The sequence below is a fragment of the Barbatula barbatula genome (assembly GCF_947034865.1).
Source record: "Barbatula barbatula genome assembly, chromosome: 8".
NCBI classification, from domain to species: Eukaryota; Metazoa; Chordata; class Actinopteri; order Cypriniformes; family Nemacheilidae; genus Barbatula; species Barbatula barbatula.
Window position 1 is genome coordinate 5600806 of NC_136771.1, and position 17951 is coordinate 5618756.

The window sequence follows — 17951 nt, forward strand, 5'->3', positions numbered from 1 at the left end:
TTTAGTTCTCCCAAAGCTTCCCGACTTTGGGATGCACAGATTGATTTATAAAACAAGCGAAGGTGGATGATGTTTCTGCTGACGTGTTGAATATTGCATCGCTATTGTGCCTATGAAAATCACTGGATATTCATATTTAATTGCACAGGAGACGTTCTGTCTCGCAAACGGGAACGCCGTAGCATACAAACGTGGCTTTTGCTATCGGCTCACCTTGGAGAATCTGTCCTTTGATCTGTGGAACAGGAATACATCACAGAATCCAACCTCATTCTCTCATGCTTTGGAAAACCTTGAGTCACTTCTGCTAAATATATTTACAAATTGATCTTTTGTTGAAACTCTATGTGTGTCTGTGTTCTCAGAACACGATCAAGGCGGCCAACGAAACGGAGAAACAGCAAACGCTCGTCAAGATACACGAGCAGTCGAAGAAGACCCTCGAACAGGAGATTCTGAACTACAGGGACGAAGCCCAGAAACAGCGCAAGATCATCTATCAACTGGAGAAGGAGAGAGATCGCTACATAAACGAGGCCAGCGATCTCACCCAGAAGGTACGTGTCCAAAACACACGCTGCACGTGAGCAATTTGTCTGTCCAAGCTGAACGCAAAAATGGGCCGACGTGACACAATCGCTAATTACGGCCAATCAGAACGTCTTCCATGCTGTCTCACATACACAGTGTGTCAAAACACAAAGACTCTAACATCAAAAGTTTCTGAGTTGCAAGTGTCTGAAAGGGCCTGTTCCCTCGCGGGACCCCTCAATCAATGATCGAGTGATTGGACCTTTGATGATAGGGACTGAATTCTGGAGGCCGAAAATGACTAGCAGCGCCCCTTCACACACACAAACACAAACACACGCTGCTCGACGACCGGAGAGTAATTCTCGTCTTGGTTTTTGCCTTGTAATCCCTGAAGGCATTTTTTCATTCTGCGCTCCTTCAGCGTGCATGTGTGAGTCATTTTACTGATGACTTTATAATGCGGTTGCTATCGCAACAGTGTGTGGCTGCCGCTCTATGCTCACGGTAACATTCAGCCACTTAGGTTTAGTTTATAATGGCCGACTATCAAGATAAGTCGAGTCAGGAGTGCCATAAACAGTAGTCGACATTCCCAACCCGTGGTATTTATGTCTCTCACTGACACTACAGCTCCTGTATAAATAGATTTGGAATATAAGGACAGTTCACCTAAAATACAAATTCTATCTTCATTTACTCACCATTAAGTTGTTTCAAATCTGTATACATTTTGTTGTTCTGATGAACACCGAGAGAGATATTTGCCAAAATGCTTGTAACCAAACAGTTCTTGGCCACCATTTACCATAGTCAACAGTGCTCGAGAACTGTTTGCTTTCCTACATTCTTTAAATTGTCTTCTTTTGTGTTCAACAGAACAAATTGTGTACAATTTACAAAATGTTTCCTACTATGGTAGTCAATTGGTGGCCAAGAACTGTTTGGTTACAAGCATTCTTCCAAATATCTTTCTCTGTGTTTATCAGGACAAAGAAATGTATACAACTTTAGCGGGAGATCACATGGAACCAGCTTTTCATGTTCAAAAACCTGAAGCATCTTTTGGTTGACTCTTTGAGTGCGCAGCGATCTTTTTTATGTTGCTAGGTAACCACCGAAACAGCTATGCTGTCAGTCAAGGACTATAGCGTGAGCCCTCTAGTTGCTTTTAACTGTCATGTTATCAGAAACTTTAAAAAGGTACAAGCAAAGAGGGTGCTTGCTCAGACCTTCCTCGGATAACCCGAGTCAGCCAACACAAGTTTCCCCTTCATCATTGCAGTCTACGGATATTTCAAGCAATTGTAAAGTTCCATCATCACACCACATCATCTCCTTTCAGTCGAATGGCCAATGGGGAAAAGGTGCATGACGTCAAGCGCTTTTCTGCTCAGAGCGCTCTGCCAAAAACGCGAGGCGCGCAAAAGCAGCATGCACAACGCTGCCTGCCAACTAAAAACATTTTTCTTAGGGTGAGTAAATAATGACAACATTTTCATTTTTGCGTGAACTGTTCCCTAAAGTAGTATATTTCAAGTTTAGATCAACAATCAACTTTAGTTTTGAAGGAATATTTTACCCACAATAAAAAATTATTCACCTCTCAAACCTGTTTGACTTTCTTCCGTACAACACAAAAACGACAAGAAAACATGATATAGAAGTTGTTACAATGACACATTTTTCCAATTTCCTTGAAGAAGAAAATAACGTATTGAAATGTAAGTTACTATCACTCATGTTTTTGCACACATGTATTCAAATTCAAAAAATGTTTGCCTTTACTCATCCACACATAGTTTCAAACCTATATGACTTTTCTTCATGTGCTGAACACAAAAGAAGATATTTTGAAGAATGTTGGTAGTCAGATTACATTGGGCGCTCATGGACTTCCATTGTATGGACACAAAAACTATCAAAAAATAATATTCACTGAAAGAACAATTTGTAGGATTTACTACATTTTTGGTAAATAAATGATGACAGAATAAATAAATGGTAAATAAATGATGACAGAATAAATAAATGGTAAATAAATGATGACAGAATTTGTATTTCAACGATCCCGTTAAAATGATGGATAGCTAAGATAGCAGTCACATGGCTTTAGTTACTTTCTACAGCCTTTGTTCTTGGTTCTTAGTTTGACTAATTACAGTTATTCTTTTAATTAAATGTTATTATGATTCACATCATCTCTGGTGTTGACTCAAACACATTTCTTTCACAAATTGCCAAACAGTACTGTTAATTATAATTGCAGACTATGATGTGATGTGATTAAAGTCTTTGTGTTGAAACAGCATGTCTTGAAGAGCGCTCTATGAAGAGTTGACACACCTCGAGCATCCTGTCAGGTTTCATGTCCAAAGAAATTGCCGGGTAATACAAATATACATTTTGTGTTCAACAGAAGAAAGTCATTAAGGGTGAATTAGTAAATAACTTAAGAAAATAAACCATTTTTGGAACTTTAACTTTCCACACTGATGTTCTATTAACACATGCAAATATAGTCGCATGAAGGTTAGACTGCACAATAAGATAATTTTGGAAGGGTTATCACAGTTTCCTAGGAACCAGAGGCTATTTGAAACACACCGTTGCGTGTACTCCGCTCACATATGGTAAAAAAAACCTATCCTTTTGTTTTTGTAAGTTAATAATCCGATTCCAGGGAAAAAAAGGTTCAGTGCGTTAGCGAGGCTAAATGCTGAGAAAGTTCTTAGCAAATAGTTTTGCATGTGGGGTTTGAGTCTACAGTAGCTTGCAATTTTCCGAGAATAAATATTGTCCTGACTCCTGAAAAATATTATAAATGAGATCTCGATACTACAAATACACTTAGTTTTAATTATGCAATGGTTGTTTTCCGTCGCCGAGACTAATCAAACAGAACTGTGTAAGGACTTCATTCACAGAATGGCTAACAGGTCGTTGCTTGGTTCAGTTTTGAAGTTACCATTTGATGCTGATCTGCTGTTATTTCTCACACGATGAGAAAACGTTTAGATACGTGGACAAGTATGTACTTCTTTTCCAGCCTAAAAACATCTGCTTTTATGCATGATAATTCAAGTTAATCGAGAAACATGACGGAAAGATCAATTGCGTTTTACTGCAGGTTATATTTAAGAAAATAGCTGGTAGTTCGTCTGTCATTTCTGGCAACAAGACGGCTTATATCTCCCAGTTGTTCTCATTACATTGTATCAATTTCTACAGATTTTACTAGCAGCCAATCTACAGGAAACCACAACCATTAAAGGTCATCTTGTATATAGCACTAAAGTCGTTTACATTTGATTGTCGTCCTATCAAATGAACAGCATGCTTATTCTTCGGTACATAACATGAGAGCCTTCGAAAAAAAGATAAGATGAAAATGTGAGCGAACAGTGTCTGGAATTTATACTGCAATCGTTCAAAGGTTCTGTTAAAGGAATATATAAAGCCTGCTGCTTTTGTGTACTAGATATGGAAATGTAATCAAATCACATGGTACTGTAACATCATTCTTTCTCTTGCTTTGATTCTTTGTCATCTGCCAGTCAGTCTAACCCTTCTCGACACGAGCCACGACTCTGCGGTGAATCACTGACGTGAAATCACTCGGATAATCAGACCAAACGTTTGTTATACGTCGTCCTGTTGAGCGAAGGAATTAAGCTTGACTCATAAAACAGATGATGGTCGAAACATTGGGATGTTGACAAAGGAACTATTTATGAATTACGTTAGATTAAATTCTAACGATTTGGAGGATTAGATTCAATAAGATATATTATTTTAGCCTGAAACATGCCTGAGAACCTTTCCTTATCTATAATGAGGAATGGTTATAATTTCACTAACCATTTACCCCAGTATACATAATGTATTGACATAGCGGTGTCGTGTCATTCAATCTGATTTGTTTGCAACCTCTCGGTTTAAGGTACTTCAAACCATCATACATTGACGTTTACATAAAACTGTAACTTTTGCTAAATCTATGGTTTAGCTATTAAAAGATCCATTCTTGCCGAATAAACAATCCCAGAATGCGCATCAACAAACACATTTCTATAAAATGGTAACATTTTACACAACATTTAAAAAAACGATCTCTCTGCATCCACAGGTTCTGCAGAACTTTGAAGACATCAAAATGAAGGAGATGCAGATATTTGAGTACAAGAAGAGAATAGCCGAGTCTGAAACCAAACTGAAGCAGCAACAGAATCTTTATGAGGATGTTAGGACAGAGAGGAACCTCTTTAGCAGGAACCTCATTGAGGCCAAGGTAAGCGTGTGCAGACCCTCTCAAGACAGATCTGCACACAGTAAGCACATGTGAAGAGGCCAATAGATCCATGGCGGGACGACTTTGGGAAATGCTTCCAACAAGAGCCCATGAACATGGCTGAGGTGAACATTAATCTTTGTCCAGGATTCTACCTCGACCTGTATGTAGGGAATAGGAAATAATTGGTAGCCTTTCAGGCTTTGCAGGACTAAAAAGTACAACAGCCATTATGTGAACTCTTATAGTTGTGAATTAATAGCGTAAATTAATCAAGTATATATATATATATATATATATATATATGAAGAGTTTGGTTCCAAAATGAGATAATGTCAAATGTCAAAAAATCATGTATTTTTATTGTGCAGTCCAATTAATATCAATCAAACTGCACAGGTTTGTTTTGATTTGAGCCCAAATAACTAAAAAAATACAGCTTACTAACAAATTAAACATTAACACAATAAAACATGTTAATATTATTAAAAAACATCTCATATTGGAACCAAACTCGTCATACAGTATATACTCATACTGTTTATATACTGTAATAACATCTGGATTCATAGAATTAAAAGAAATTTGAAGGTTAACAAAGTGCAAAGTAATCATTTTCAGGTTCAGAGTTCATTTTTGGTTTCCTTTCATTGTGTGTTATCGTTCTAGTGTTGTTATTGTTTTTAGCTGAGCAACATTGCTTAGGAAGACAGCTACTTTATTGTTCCAGCGTGGGAAAAAGAAGGTCATTGAATGCATTGCATCCCTTGAATGCACTACAAGTCGCTTTGGCGGTCACACTTTAGTATAGGGGCAATTCTCACTATTAACAAACCATTGATTATGACTTTGTCCTCAATAAACTCTTAATTTGTTGCTTTATAATAGTTAGGTTTAGGTATTGGGTAGGATTAGTGATGAAGTATGGTCATGCAGAATATGTGCTTTATAAGTACTAATAAACACCCAAAATGTAATTTTGTAATTAAATAAATGTAATTATAATCATAAAAAACCTTTACCAATTTTACAAATATATAAAGCACTATATAGCGTTTGCGTATACATGCATATTGTTTTTTATGGCCTAAATATCAACTCAAGTCATTACATTTTTTATATTATTTCAGTATTTCATTTCATATTTTAACAATAGCACCACTGTTGTTTGCATTTTTTACCAATGTATTTGAATCCCTTCAAAACGTTATTTAATAGTATTTTTGTCTTGTTTTCCGGTACAAGTATCTTCAAATTATTAAAACGATGATACACAGTATACCTTTATTTGTTGAGTTAAATCAACGATTGCCTTTCTATGCTTAAACAGCAAAGAACATCTACCAATGGGATACGAAAAATAAACTTTTAAATTGAATAAAGCTGATAACATTTTATTAATTACATTTTAAGTGACCTTTTATTATAATTTCTTTCTTGTTTTGAGCATAAGGTCACTTTCCTTCTTATGTAAAGTGTGGAAAACTCCAGCAAGTATTTCAGTTTCTGCAGTCTGCAGCAGAATTCAGTTGTTAAACTCTAAAGATATATTTCTCATGTGTGAAAACGCCTGTCCTTTGCTGTCAGCCATACCGTGATGACCTATTCTTGCTCTGTCACCTTTATCTTACCGCAGTGAAGAGTGCTATGTTTGCGTTTGCGATTTGAGTATGTTTCTGTGCTTTTCTGTCACATCTTTGAGTCTGAATTTGGGAAACCTCACCACCCCCTCTCCTCCCTTCACTCTCAGGATCAGAGCGCCGAGATGAAACGCAAGGTGAAGATCGTGAACCACATGTTCGACCAGCTTAAAGATGAAATCAAAACAAAAGAGACTGCGCTGGAAAAGGAGCGGCAGGAGTTTCAGCAAGTGGAGAAAGAGAGGGAAACTCTCAAGGTAACTCAACTCAATGTCTCTCAACTTCACCTTGTTCTGTATGCCTACAATACGGGTCTACCGTTAAGCTGCTGTTCGCACCCATTTTAAAAATATACATTAAATAACATTCTCACTAAAACTATTCACGGCAAGTAAACCCACTGTAAAAAAAGGACACAATATGATGAATTAATATGAAGAAATTCAATGGTATTAATAATAATAATAACTTATTATATAAGGTAGTATAAAGTATAAATAATAATACAAATAATAACAATTATATACATAATTAATAATGTAAATAATAATACAAAGTATTATTATTATTTGTAATAAATATTATTAATTATTATCGTCCTTATGATTATTAACTCTAATAATAATAATACTATAATATTATTAATAAAAGTATCATATTTTAAATATTATTTAAAAAATGTTTTTATTATTTTTTAATTCTTATTTCATTCTTATTATAATTTCTTTCTTACACTCAAGGCCCTGCAAGATGATACAACATGAAATAACATGAAATAATCATACAAAAATATTATTATTACTTGTTAGAAATATTATTACTTATTATCATCATTATGATTATTAATTCTAATAATAATAATAAGACCGTTATTATCATATTTTAAATATTTTTTTAATTATTATAAATACTTATTAAAAAAATGTTAGGCCCTTTGCTACACTCAACGCTCTACAAGATAATATAACATCAAATAACAGCTGTTTCACCTATATTTTAAATTTTGTACTGCATTGTGTTGTGGTAAAACAAAATGGACAGTTGCACAGTAAATTCATTGTTCGGCCTTCTCAGAACTGACAAAAATCGAAGTGTTTTATTTTAAAATATAGTTGTGCATGTTGCTTTTTCACATATTTGGATGAAGTGAATAAACTGGTTGTGTTGGTAAAACTTAACCATTTTAGGTCTCAACTTTGATCTTATTACTCTTATTAGTAGCTGTAATATTAGACTTAACAAAGTAATACTATTAGGATTATTAAGTTCTTATAAGAACGTATGGTACATATTATTTGAATTTATAATGAAGCTCAGGTGTAGCTAGGTTTGTTCTTTAATATGCAGTCTATGTAATAGAGTGGTCACTGTCTTTATATCTGTTCATTTGCGGTGAGCGATATGACCAGACAGCATTAGAAAGGTAACCTTTTCACTCATTTGCGTGGAGATATTGTTCTTAATCCTTTCATTAGATCTTTGTGCGTATCAAATGGAACGGCACATTTCTGAATCTCCCTGCCAAAATCTTTCAATATTACCCTCACCGGATAATACAGGAATATCAAATAGGATGAGCCAAAAAAAGAGAAACGAAATAAAGGAAAACACAAAAGATCACTTCATATTTTATGACAGAAAGATATAATTATATATGTATATATATATATATATATATATATATATATATATATGTATATATATATATTGGAGTGCAGAGGGGGCTTTGACTTCACACACATTCAAATTCAACAACCCACATGAAAGTCTTAATGAATATGCAATTTTTTTGGGGCAGTTATTAGAGTTTTAAATTATATATGACCTTGTTCTGAGGTGTAGACTGGTCTGGTCAGATGGGAGGTTATTCAGAGAGAAAAAGACAAAGAGAGAGAAAGTAAGAGAGAAACAGACTTATCGAGTGAATGAGCAGAGGTTTGATTGATGCCACACATTTTTTAATCTAGTTTTAGCTAATCTACATTGATATTTATGTGCATATAAAAATGATGAGTTGAGATGTTCATTTCTGGGACACGGTGGAATATCTTCATTAGTCTGAACAGATTGTTTGGAGATTGTGGACCAATGGTCTGAACAGATGGTTTCAGAAGGAAAGGTTCCTCCATCCTTTGATGGAAGGTTTGAAGTTCCAGATAATAAGAGTGAAATCACAAACTCGGTTTTCTGAGAGCTAAGAGATAAAGACAGTCGGCCATTTTCATAAAATAAACCTTGACGGGGTGATCAGGACCCTGACAGACCCCCGAAGCACAGGGGTCTTGTATCACCCTGAAGAGGTTAATTTTAGGCTGTGCGTTATTCTGCTTATCACAAAGGTCCTTGCAATTAAGTAAATAAATGGATGTTAAAGATTGATTTGAAGTTAAATATGTGAAAGTGAACTGAGAAAGAAACAGAAGACGGCTACGTAGGAAATTGGGACAACAGTCAATTATACAGTTTCCTGTTAAAATGTTTGATCCTTCGTACTTTCTTTCATGGAAGACAAATGGAAAGATTTTAAATCATTCATGTTTACTGGTGAATGATGATATCATGATAGGTTGGAATCCTTGAAGCTTGAACACTCCAAAATCCCCATTCAGAGAGCTACAAGGACATAAAAAATGTCTGCGTTTGTGTCTCTCAGAAGAAAGTACATCTTAAGTGTCTGAAATGACGTGAGTGTGAGTAAAAAAACTGCATTTTTAATTTCAATGACCATAGGTAATGTAAAATTCTGTCATCATTTATTCACACTTATGTAATTCAAAACCTTGTAAAACTCAAAAGAAGATGTTTTGAGAAATGTCTCGCTGGTTTTTTGTCCATATAATAGAAAAGGTGAAGACTTTCATTTCTTAGAATGCATTATGCTATCCGACTCCATTAACGCCACAGAAGATCCTTTAAAGCGTGTGTGGTTTGTGCATTAGTAAAAGCACATGGACTGGTTCATTAATAAAGCAAAATAGGTCTCAAGGGCTTGTGGGCAGCTACCCAACTCGAACAGATTACCCAGCATGCCACAGGAGGTGCCGTCTGTCGCCCTGACCGGTTCTCAGGATATATGACGGCTGTGATGTTCACCTTTCCTTTGAACCGTTAGGCTAAAGCGGCAAGATGCCCAATGGAGGAGTCAGAGAGATGAGAGTACTGGAGAAGGAAACGTAAGGGAGAGAGCATACAAAACAAAAGTAAAGTCTGTGAACTCGACAGACGCAGGCACTCTCGAATGGTAGACATCAACATAATCTTTGGAGAGCGCGCTTCTCCTTTACTAATCAAAGTAAGAGGCATGGTTGAGCTGAGCCCAATGTTCCCTCTGTGGATATTCCCGTACTAATGAACAAAAGCCGCAGAGAACGTTCGAAAATGACCAGCCATCATCAAACCCAGAAGAGCACTTGCAATTACTTCCAGAGGACGAGAAGTTTCAGGAAAGTTTCTTTGATAAACATTCTCGCCCGCCAAGTACAATCAGTTAATTCACAATCACAAGGGCTTAATCATAAAGACCTCTGCCGCCTTTTGAGAAAAGAGCTTATCACCAAAAGTGGAATTGAAAATGGGTTTGGACATGTTATGTTTTTACTAGACTTTATCTAGATCTTGGTAGTGATTTTAGGCATCCTTAACAAATTGCCTGGCTGCTTTAACCCGTAACTTCATGACTAACCAAAAGTCACATGAGATGTCTTTAATATCTCTATTATTTCCTATAAAATGGAGAGCAAATGGGAAATGCATAAAGGTATTGTTTCCCTCATGTCATTCCCAAACGTCATGAATTTCATTTTTTTGCAGAACGCAAATGAAGATATTTGGAAGAATGTTGGTAACCAAACTACATTAGACATTATTGACTTCCATTGTATTGTCACAAACCAAGACATTACTGAAAATATATATTTTCGAGAAAGAGCCATATAGAGGTTTTAATCACCATGAGATTGAATAAATGAGAAAAGAGATTTTATTTTTGGGTGAACTATCCCTTGAAGTCTCATACCGTATATTTGTCAGATTTTTCTCCTGAAATTGCTCAGGAGAAACATCTGAGACTAATTTGATAAATAACACATCTTAGAACCCCATCAAACCTCTAGAGCCACTTGAATTTTCCCTTTCGTCCAGTAATGACATATTTTTCCGAGTATACATTTGTAGGCATGACTTTACAAAACAGAAGCAAAAGGAACTTGAATAGACTGATAGGATGAAAAATCTGAGCAAAGGAGCTTGACAAACAACTAGAGAGAGAGAGAGAGAGAGAGATGGAAAAATGACAAACATAGGTAATCTTTTATGTTTGGAGACGCCGTAGGCGTAATGTAGAAAACATTAAATTGATAGGGAGTTCACTACAGGCTTACGTAACCCTCCCTGGCATTTCCTTCACCTTTCTTCATTTGTTTTCTTGGTTTCCTCGAGCCTGTGTCTCGCCCTTCAGTTTTCCCTCCGCTTTCTTCTCAGCTTTTTGTTTCCCATCGCTCCTAAAAACCATATTGTAAAGTCAGCTTTTCTCTGGACAAGTGTAAGAAACACGAAGACAAGCTTTGCATTCTCAGACCTTGTAATACTGTATGTGATTTTTGTTTTATTGTCCTTAATTCTAGATATTAGGGGTGTAATGGTGTATGCCTACCGAGCCGTCATGGGTAACATTCCAATTATAGTCATCATTTCTATGCCCTACTCCATTCGAAAGGCAGAGCCCTTGGAGTTTAGACTTTGGAGAGAACAGGGCATTTGCGTGCCATTATGTAGATGTTTGGATGGCACTTGGCAAAGGGAGAGATGTCATTTCCTCATTATCTTTATCTGGCATATAGAAAGTCATATGTTTCATGTCACCAGTCTCAGTCACCCTTCGTTTTTTAAGAATTCTTAATTTAGCTGTTAGTGGTTGGAAGCCTTTTAGCGTGTCAGAACAGTCATCTAGTCTTTCGTTCAGAATGCTTTTTTCCCTTCAAGAAATGTCATTTGCCTCTTGCTTTAGATAGAATGCCACGGAATGTGAGAGATTCATTATTCAATAAAGTCCGCAGCCATGTGTAGATGGAAAGAGGAGGAAGCACATGCCATTTGCCCATTTTCTCATCAAATCTTAATGAATCTCATTTATTATTATTATGGGTTGTCTCTCGGTTAGTCTTGGTATATGTGTTGCACTGAAGAGCATCAAGACGATGTTCAGTTCGACAAGCTTCAGGCAGATTTTGTGGTTGACTGAGTGAACTTCTCACCTTTTGTTGGATGACTGGACTTTGGTTTTTATTTTGGGTTGAAAAAATATCTCTATATTATAACTGAATGCAGATAAAAAAATCTGGGATTTACATTTAATTTAAACTTGGAAATGAACCGAAACCTTTTAAGATTTTGACCATTTTAATGCAAATTAAAAATAAATAATTACCATCGGGTCACAATGATAACAAATTTGTGGCATGGATCATGTTGGCTGTATTGTAGGAAGGGTCAGATTTACATGTCTCCATTGAAACACACAAGATGGTCTTTGGAACGTTCTGAAAGCATGCTGAGATAACATGGATCAGCAGGTTTGCACAAACATGTGTGTCAGTCCAGCTCGAGTGCACACGATGTCAGCATAAGAGAGACTTTCATGTTTATTTTGTACTCCTATTTTAATGTTGGAAATGTACACTGCCGTTAAAAAGATAAGGGCCACTTACTCTATTAAATGTTGACATTTTAGAATAAAAGTAGAAAAATGAAAATGTGATTTAAAAAATCATATTTTTATATTTTAGCTTTTACAAAAATGTTCTCCCAACATTTTAGCAACCAGCTCATTTGTACCTATGTTTGTAAAGTTATATTTTTGTCTTGACACCTTTATATCCAAACGTTTAGATTGTAGTGTACTAAATTATATGCATGGAGATCATAATATGAAAAAGCTTCAAGTGAAGACATCTCATATAGTTTTGGTTTACACGCGACACTCAAAAGGTCACACTTCATTAATTTTTTTCAGGCTGACTGGTAAAAAAGTCAATTCGCACGTTCCTCACTGTCACGCCTGTTATTTATTTGTCATATATGCTCCGTCAGACATCCCACGTGTCTGACAATTGTCAGCAATATTACACCTGTGACAGAAAGCCAATATTACTCTTTGGTAAATGGTGACAAACCTGAGTTTGTGACATTACCGTGCCGGATCTGTCAAAGGATTAGTTTCCAGTTTGACTTTGTACTTCCTGTGCTGTCGTTGTCATCAATTTTGTACCTGCAATTATACAACATTAGGTCTGGGAAAATGTTAATGCTACTCACAAGAGACTTTACACAGCTAGGATCTTCATGGACCTGTCTTGCTAAAATTTTATTGTAAATGGAAAAAGGTGATACTTATAACATTGTGAAGGTCAAATAAAATTGCTGGTTGAGTAGGAAGAGTAATGACCCCAGTGGACATCGATTAAAGACATCTTGAACTCTGGGAACTTAGTTGACCGTACGGTTTGTCAGCAGGGGGCATCCTTACCGGAATTCAGTCTCGCGTATCCATAGCTACCGCACTTGTGCCCAATGCAAGATAATCAGACTCATTTTAAATACCCTTGTGATCCATTTTGCCTTTGTGAAGTGCCACATGCCGCCACTTGAATTTCTAAACGTGCTTTTTTTGCATTCCCTGGACAGCATTGTTTGTTAATGAGCACATCTGTGGTTCCAAACCTGTATGACATTCTTTCTTCTGCAGAAGAAAATATTTTAAAGAACGTTGTCTCGACAAAATTGTCCCCCATTGACTTCCATTGTATGGACACAACTGACATTTCTAGAAATATCTTCTTTTGTGTTGATCATTTTTTTTGTTCTATGGATCACAAAATGAGATATTTTCTAAAATGTAGGAAAGCAAACAGCTCTGGGGCACATTTGTCGACTATTTTCATGTTTCCTACTATGGCAGTCAATGATGCCCCAGAAATGGCAGTTGTTAAACATTTTTGTTGTGTTCAGCAGAACAAAGAAATGTATAAAGATTAGTACCAACTTGTAAATGTTAAATGGAGTAAATGATGACAGAATTGTTTGGGTGCACCCTTTAACATTTAACACCCCTTAAAGATTTATACGGTGATGTAAAGCCTATTATCCGACGGTCTCATAAGTAGCAAAGCCATTATGTCCTGCCGGTTTCTCCATGTCCGAACGCTGAGTTTATTGTGCCAGGACACTGACCTTTAAGCTCCTCTTGTTGTTGTTTGTTACCTCACGCCCTGACAAAGCGAGCAGCCCAAGTCTCTTGTGATCTTTAAGCAGTCCGGCTCAGGGACGTCCCCCGAAGCTTCTCTACCGGCTAACTTTCAACCCCATGAAAAAACAATTAGTCCACTTCATAATAATTGATTAGCTTGCTAATGAACGGCCTACGCTTTCTCATCACAAGAGGCTACGGCGGGGGGTAATGAGTGGAGAGGCTGCTCTCAGCACCCGCCCCGTCCTGCTGCTTGTTATGCATGCTGAGAGGACACATCGATCTCAGAGAAATCTTATTACGTGCTTAAGACTCTGCAAGTCTGTCACCAGGTTTTTGTTGGGTTGGTCGGTGCAAAGCTCTGTTTGTTTTAAATATATGTAGCAGAGGGAGAACGAGAGATGGAATCGAATTCTGGTTCAAACCTAGTCCTAAATGTCAACACGGGCGTGGTGGGGCGATGGCCACACATGCACCTCAGCTGGATACTGATCAGGGTCTTTGGTCTTAAGACACTCCCAACTATTGTTCTCTCTTTCTCTCTCTCACGGGAGACAAAGGTTAAGACGGGTATCAAATAAGGTGTAAAGCACTTACACCTCACCTGCCTCTGCCTCCTTTTATCTGGCCCATACGCTTCTCTCCGTTTTCTCTTTTCTTGGCAGACCTGTATGTTTACCTCACCGCATTTGCCAAAGGCAATCAAATATGTGTCAAGGGGTGAGAGACGGAGAGAGATGGATTTTGAAGTCAGATGTATGATCCTCTCAGGGTCTTTCAGCAAGGTGAATGTCCTGCAAGATTTTGACTTTTGTAATCTGTGGTTGCTTGATATAGGCGTTTCAATGGGAAATGTCATACAAATATATGCTGGATTAAATAATTGTATTATTTTTAGATTTTTATTATTAAAACAAAATAAAAATTAGCTAATAAATTATCATAGTTACCTTAAAATACAGCACATTCATTAAAACACAGAATGTGTGAATTGTCCATCAGCAACATTTTTGGTGGACATGAATAAAGTAAGTGACAAAAAATCTACATCCTGATCTATCAAAATGTGTTTAAAGTTTAATATAGCTAATGGCACTCTATCAAAATGTGGTCTGGGGTTCACATATGGAACAGAGTTTGTTCCCCATTAGAGACTGCAGGAAGAAAATCTAAAAGGCTGTAAAATTGAGGCTATGACCTATAAAATGGACATTAAATTGCATACCCATCTTTGCCAGAGACATCCTCAGCCACAAAGCACAAACTTATCAAGATGACACCATAGAGGTGCTACCAATCATTTTCAGCAAGACCTCAGGACAATAACTTAATCAGAAGGAACTAGGAATTCACATACAAACACAAAATCACTTGAAACAATATCAAACAGTGTTTGTAATGCATTTAACTTTGGATCACATTTCAAATGAATTTTAGCTGTCAGGATTTCATTGAATTGTAAAAAGTGAACCAAGTTATGCATTGCATCATGTTACAATTTTCGTAATGTGATTTAAATGGATTAGTGCTTTGGAATTAGCTGGCTTTATGCTGTTGTTGCTATTGTTGTATAGTATTTAAATATATTTTTATAATGATTGATGTCTGCTGATTGTCACAGCAATAATTTGAGGTCAATGACCTCATTGTTGAGGTCAAATGCACGATGCAGTACTGCTACTAGTGAAAGTTGAACGCAAACTGTTTGAACAGTTTCTTGAACAATATTGTGTTCCTCTTAAATAGTGAGATTGGGTGTATAAAATAATATAACAAAGTTAAATAAATCTTGACTTTACAATTATAAAAACACAGGTGATATATAGGTGAAAAAAAAAAATTTCTAACACCTGGAGCAACAGAAATATGCCACATATAATTTTTCCTGTTTTTCTTGTAAATTTGCTGTCTTTTTTTTATAATTTTACAGTTTTTGACCAAATATAAAAATTAAAATGTAAAATAAAAATTTTGTAACACAAAAATGATCTCAACCATAGCATTTCACTGTTATATATGGTGTGCACGCCTCTATTCTCTTAAATGTATAACTATGTTTTCTTTCCTTGGTGTGAATGGGTCTTATACAGTATGTAAGTCACATTGAATTAAAGTGTTTGTAAAATGCGTTAAATGTAAATCCGATATTTCATGAATAATGGACATTAATTTCAGTATGTTCATCAAAAGCCACCGTATGGCATTAGAAGACTTGAATAATTGTGCATATTGACTATAGTTATATATATATATTAATGTTATGCTTTTTTGATGTCCTTTCATGATATTCGCAGTGACCACGTCTGTGACATCTCATAATTTTATACAAATGAGCTGTGTGAAGATTCTTTTCCTTTTACTCAGAGTAAAAAAAATTATAATCAAGTAAATAATAACTCTGGATTTAATTTATATTGTGTTTTAGGTGAGCAAAGATTATTTCCAGGCCTCGAAGAATTAAAAACGAAAAGTCAAGATTTTTCTGTTTTCTGATGTTTTGTTGTTAGACTGTCAAAACAGAGAATAACATGTGTTGATAAATTACACATTACACAATTACACGCAGGACATGTTTAAAAGGTAGAGTTGCAATGCTGTCTGTCTTCACAAAGAACACACCGTAACCAAACCAGACAGCAGGGACCGACCCCGAGCTCAAACTCTCTGAATATGCAAAGAGTCTGAAAACACAGTGGAGACGTAAAGAAAGTCAGACACAAACAGGTCTCGCTCTGGAAAGAGGACATGCTGTGCTCTTGCACACAAAATGAGATGATAACACAACTGCACTTCTGAACCTCCCATTCCTACTGAACACATTTATTCTGTTTTTGTGTGTATTGCTTACTAATGTGTTGTCAACGTAAACTGTTTATCATGTCGGTGAAATCATTTTAAAACTTGAGTATTAAGAGAGAAGGAGAGAGAGAAAATATTTATCAAACAGCGTCCCATCATAATTTACTCACCCTCATGCCTTCAGATCCTGTATTTTGCTTTTTGAAGAATCGTCTGGTCTTCTGTAGACGTATGATAGATTTCTGTCGGGACGGGGCAACATTTAAGTCATTTTTCACTCACAATATTCCCCTTTGCTGATGTTTGCACCTAGACCATGCACACATCCAGAATTTTAAACAGCGTTTGTTTACTTGAACGATATGAGGGGTTTTCTAAATAGTGGCAGAATTTTCATTTCAGGGAAAACTATTCCTTTAAAAGAGACATCAGTTTAACTTCTTTCCTCTCTTTTTAAACCAGATCAATCTCTCTCTGTTTCAACAGGCTGAGCTGCAGAAGATGAGGCAACAGGCTCAAGAGACCAAGCAGTTCATTGACAAACAGGAGGCAGAGGAATGCAAGCTGCTGAAGATCATAGCGGATGCTGATGCTGAGAGACTCCGGCAGAAGAAAGAACTTGATCAGGTATCAAATGGCATCTCCCGTCTTCGCATTACGGTACATCATTTTCAGCCAGCATGCGTTTGACTCTAGGGATGAAAGAGTGTAATTTATGTTCCCTCAAAAGTCATTAGACCTGAAGTCTCACTTCTGAGGGGTCCGGGGGGGTAAAGCTCTGTTGAAGGCAGAGAGAGGAACCAATTGGGAAGCCAAAATCGGTGGTGGCAGTTTGAAGTAATTAGAGCTTCTCAGCTCAGCGTGTTGCAAGAAGTTCAACCTGCTGACCAGTATTGCAAACAGTAGACAGGAAGAATGGCTTAAAAATACATTTCATAAATTCATAAGAAAATGATTTTGGGAAGGTCTTCATATAGGGAGCATCTCCTTTTGGCGTTCTGTTGCGATGAAGCATGCAAGAAACTCACTTATTTGATTTTAATAGATCGCTAAGCTAATGCTGCTATGCTCTAATAAGTATTCAAATATACAGCTCACATTATTATTGGATAAAATAATCCATTTTTAATTACACTAAATTTTTTCTTGAATATCCAATTTGCCATTGACCGGAATATGAAATTAAAGCCTAAAATTAAACACGTCCAAATAAGATTTGGATGTTGACATCACCAATATTTTATGAAAGTCTTTTGTGTTAGTTTGTGTGGAAATTCATTTCTAGACTAGACCAGAGTAACTTAAGTGAATTAGTTAACGATAAAGATCATAAATGTTATGTTAATATCTGCCTTAGCTGAAGTTGTTTGATTGATAAATATTGATATAAGGTTGACCATAAAGACACAATGGGCACTTGTCTATGAATGTTCAGTTGGGTTTGTAT

The 17951-nt window shown here is 36.3% G+C and overlaps 1 protein-coding gene across 1 annotated transcript in view; it reads left to right on the forward strand.

Annotated features, from left to right (window-relative positions):
• The window catches only part of cfap58 (cilia and flagella associated protein 58), a gene marked incomplete at both ends in the record, with an annotated part of 66054 nt that overhangs the window by 11173 nt on the left and 36930 nt on the right, over positions 1-17951 (forward strand). The window contains 4 exons of the mRNA XM_079461574.1: positions 366-557; positions 4661-4822; positions 6573-6719; positions 16991-17131. Coding sequence (XP_079317700.1) covers positions 366-557; positions 4661-4822; positions 6573-6719; positions 16991-17131 — 642 coding nt within the window. The remainder of the gene's footprint in view (positions 1-365; positions 558-4660; positions 4823-6572; positions 6720-16990; positions 17132-17951) is intronic.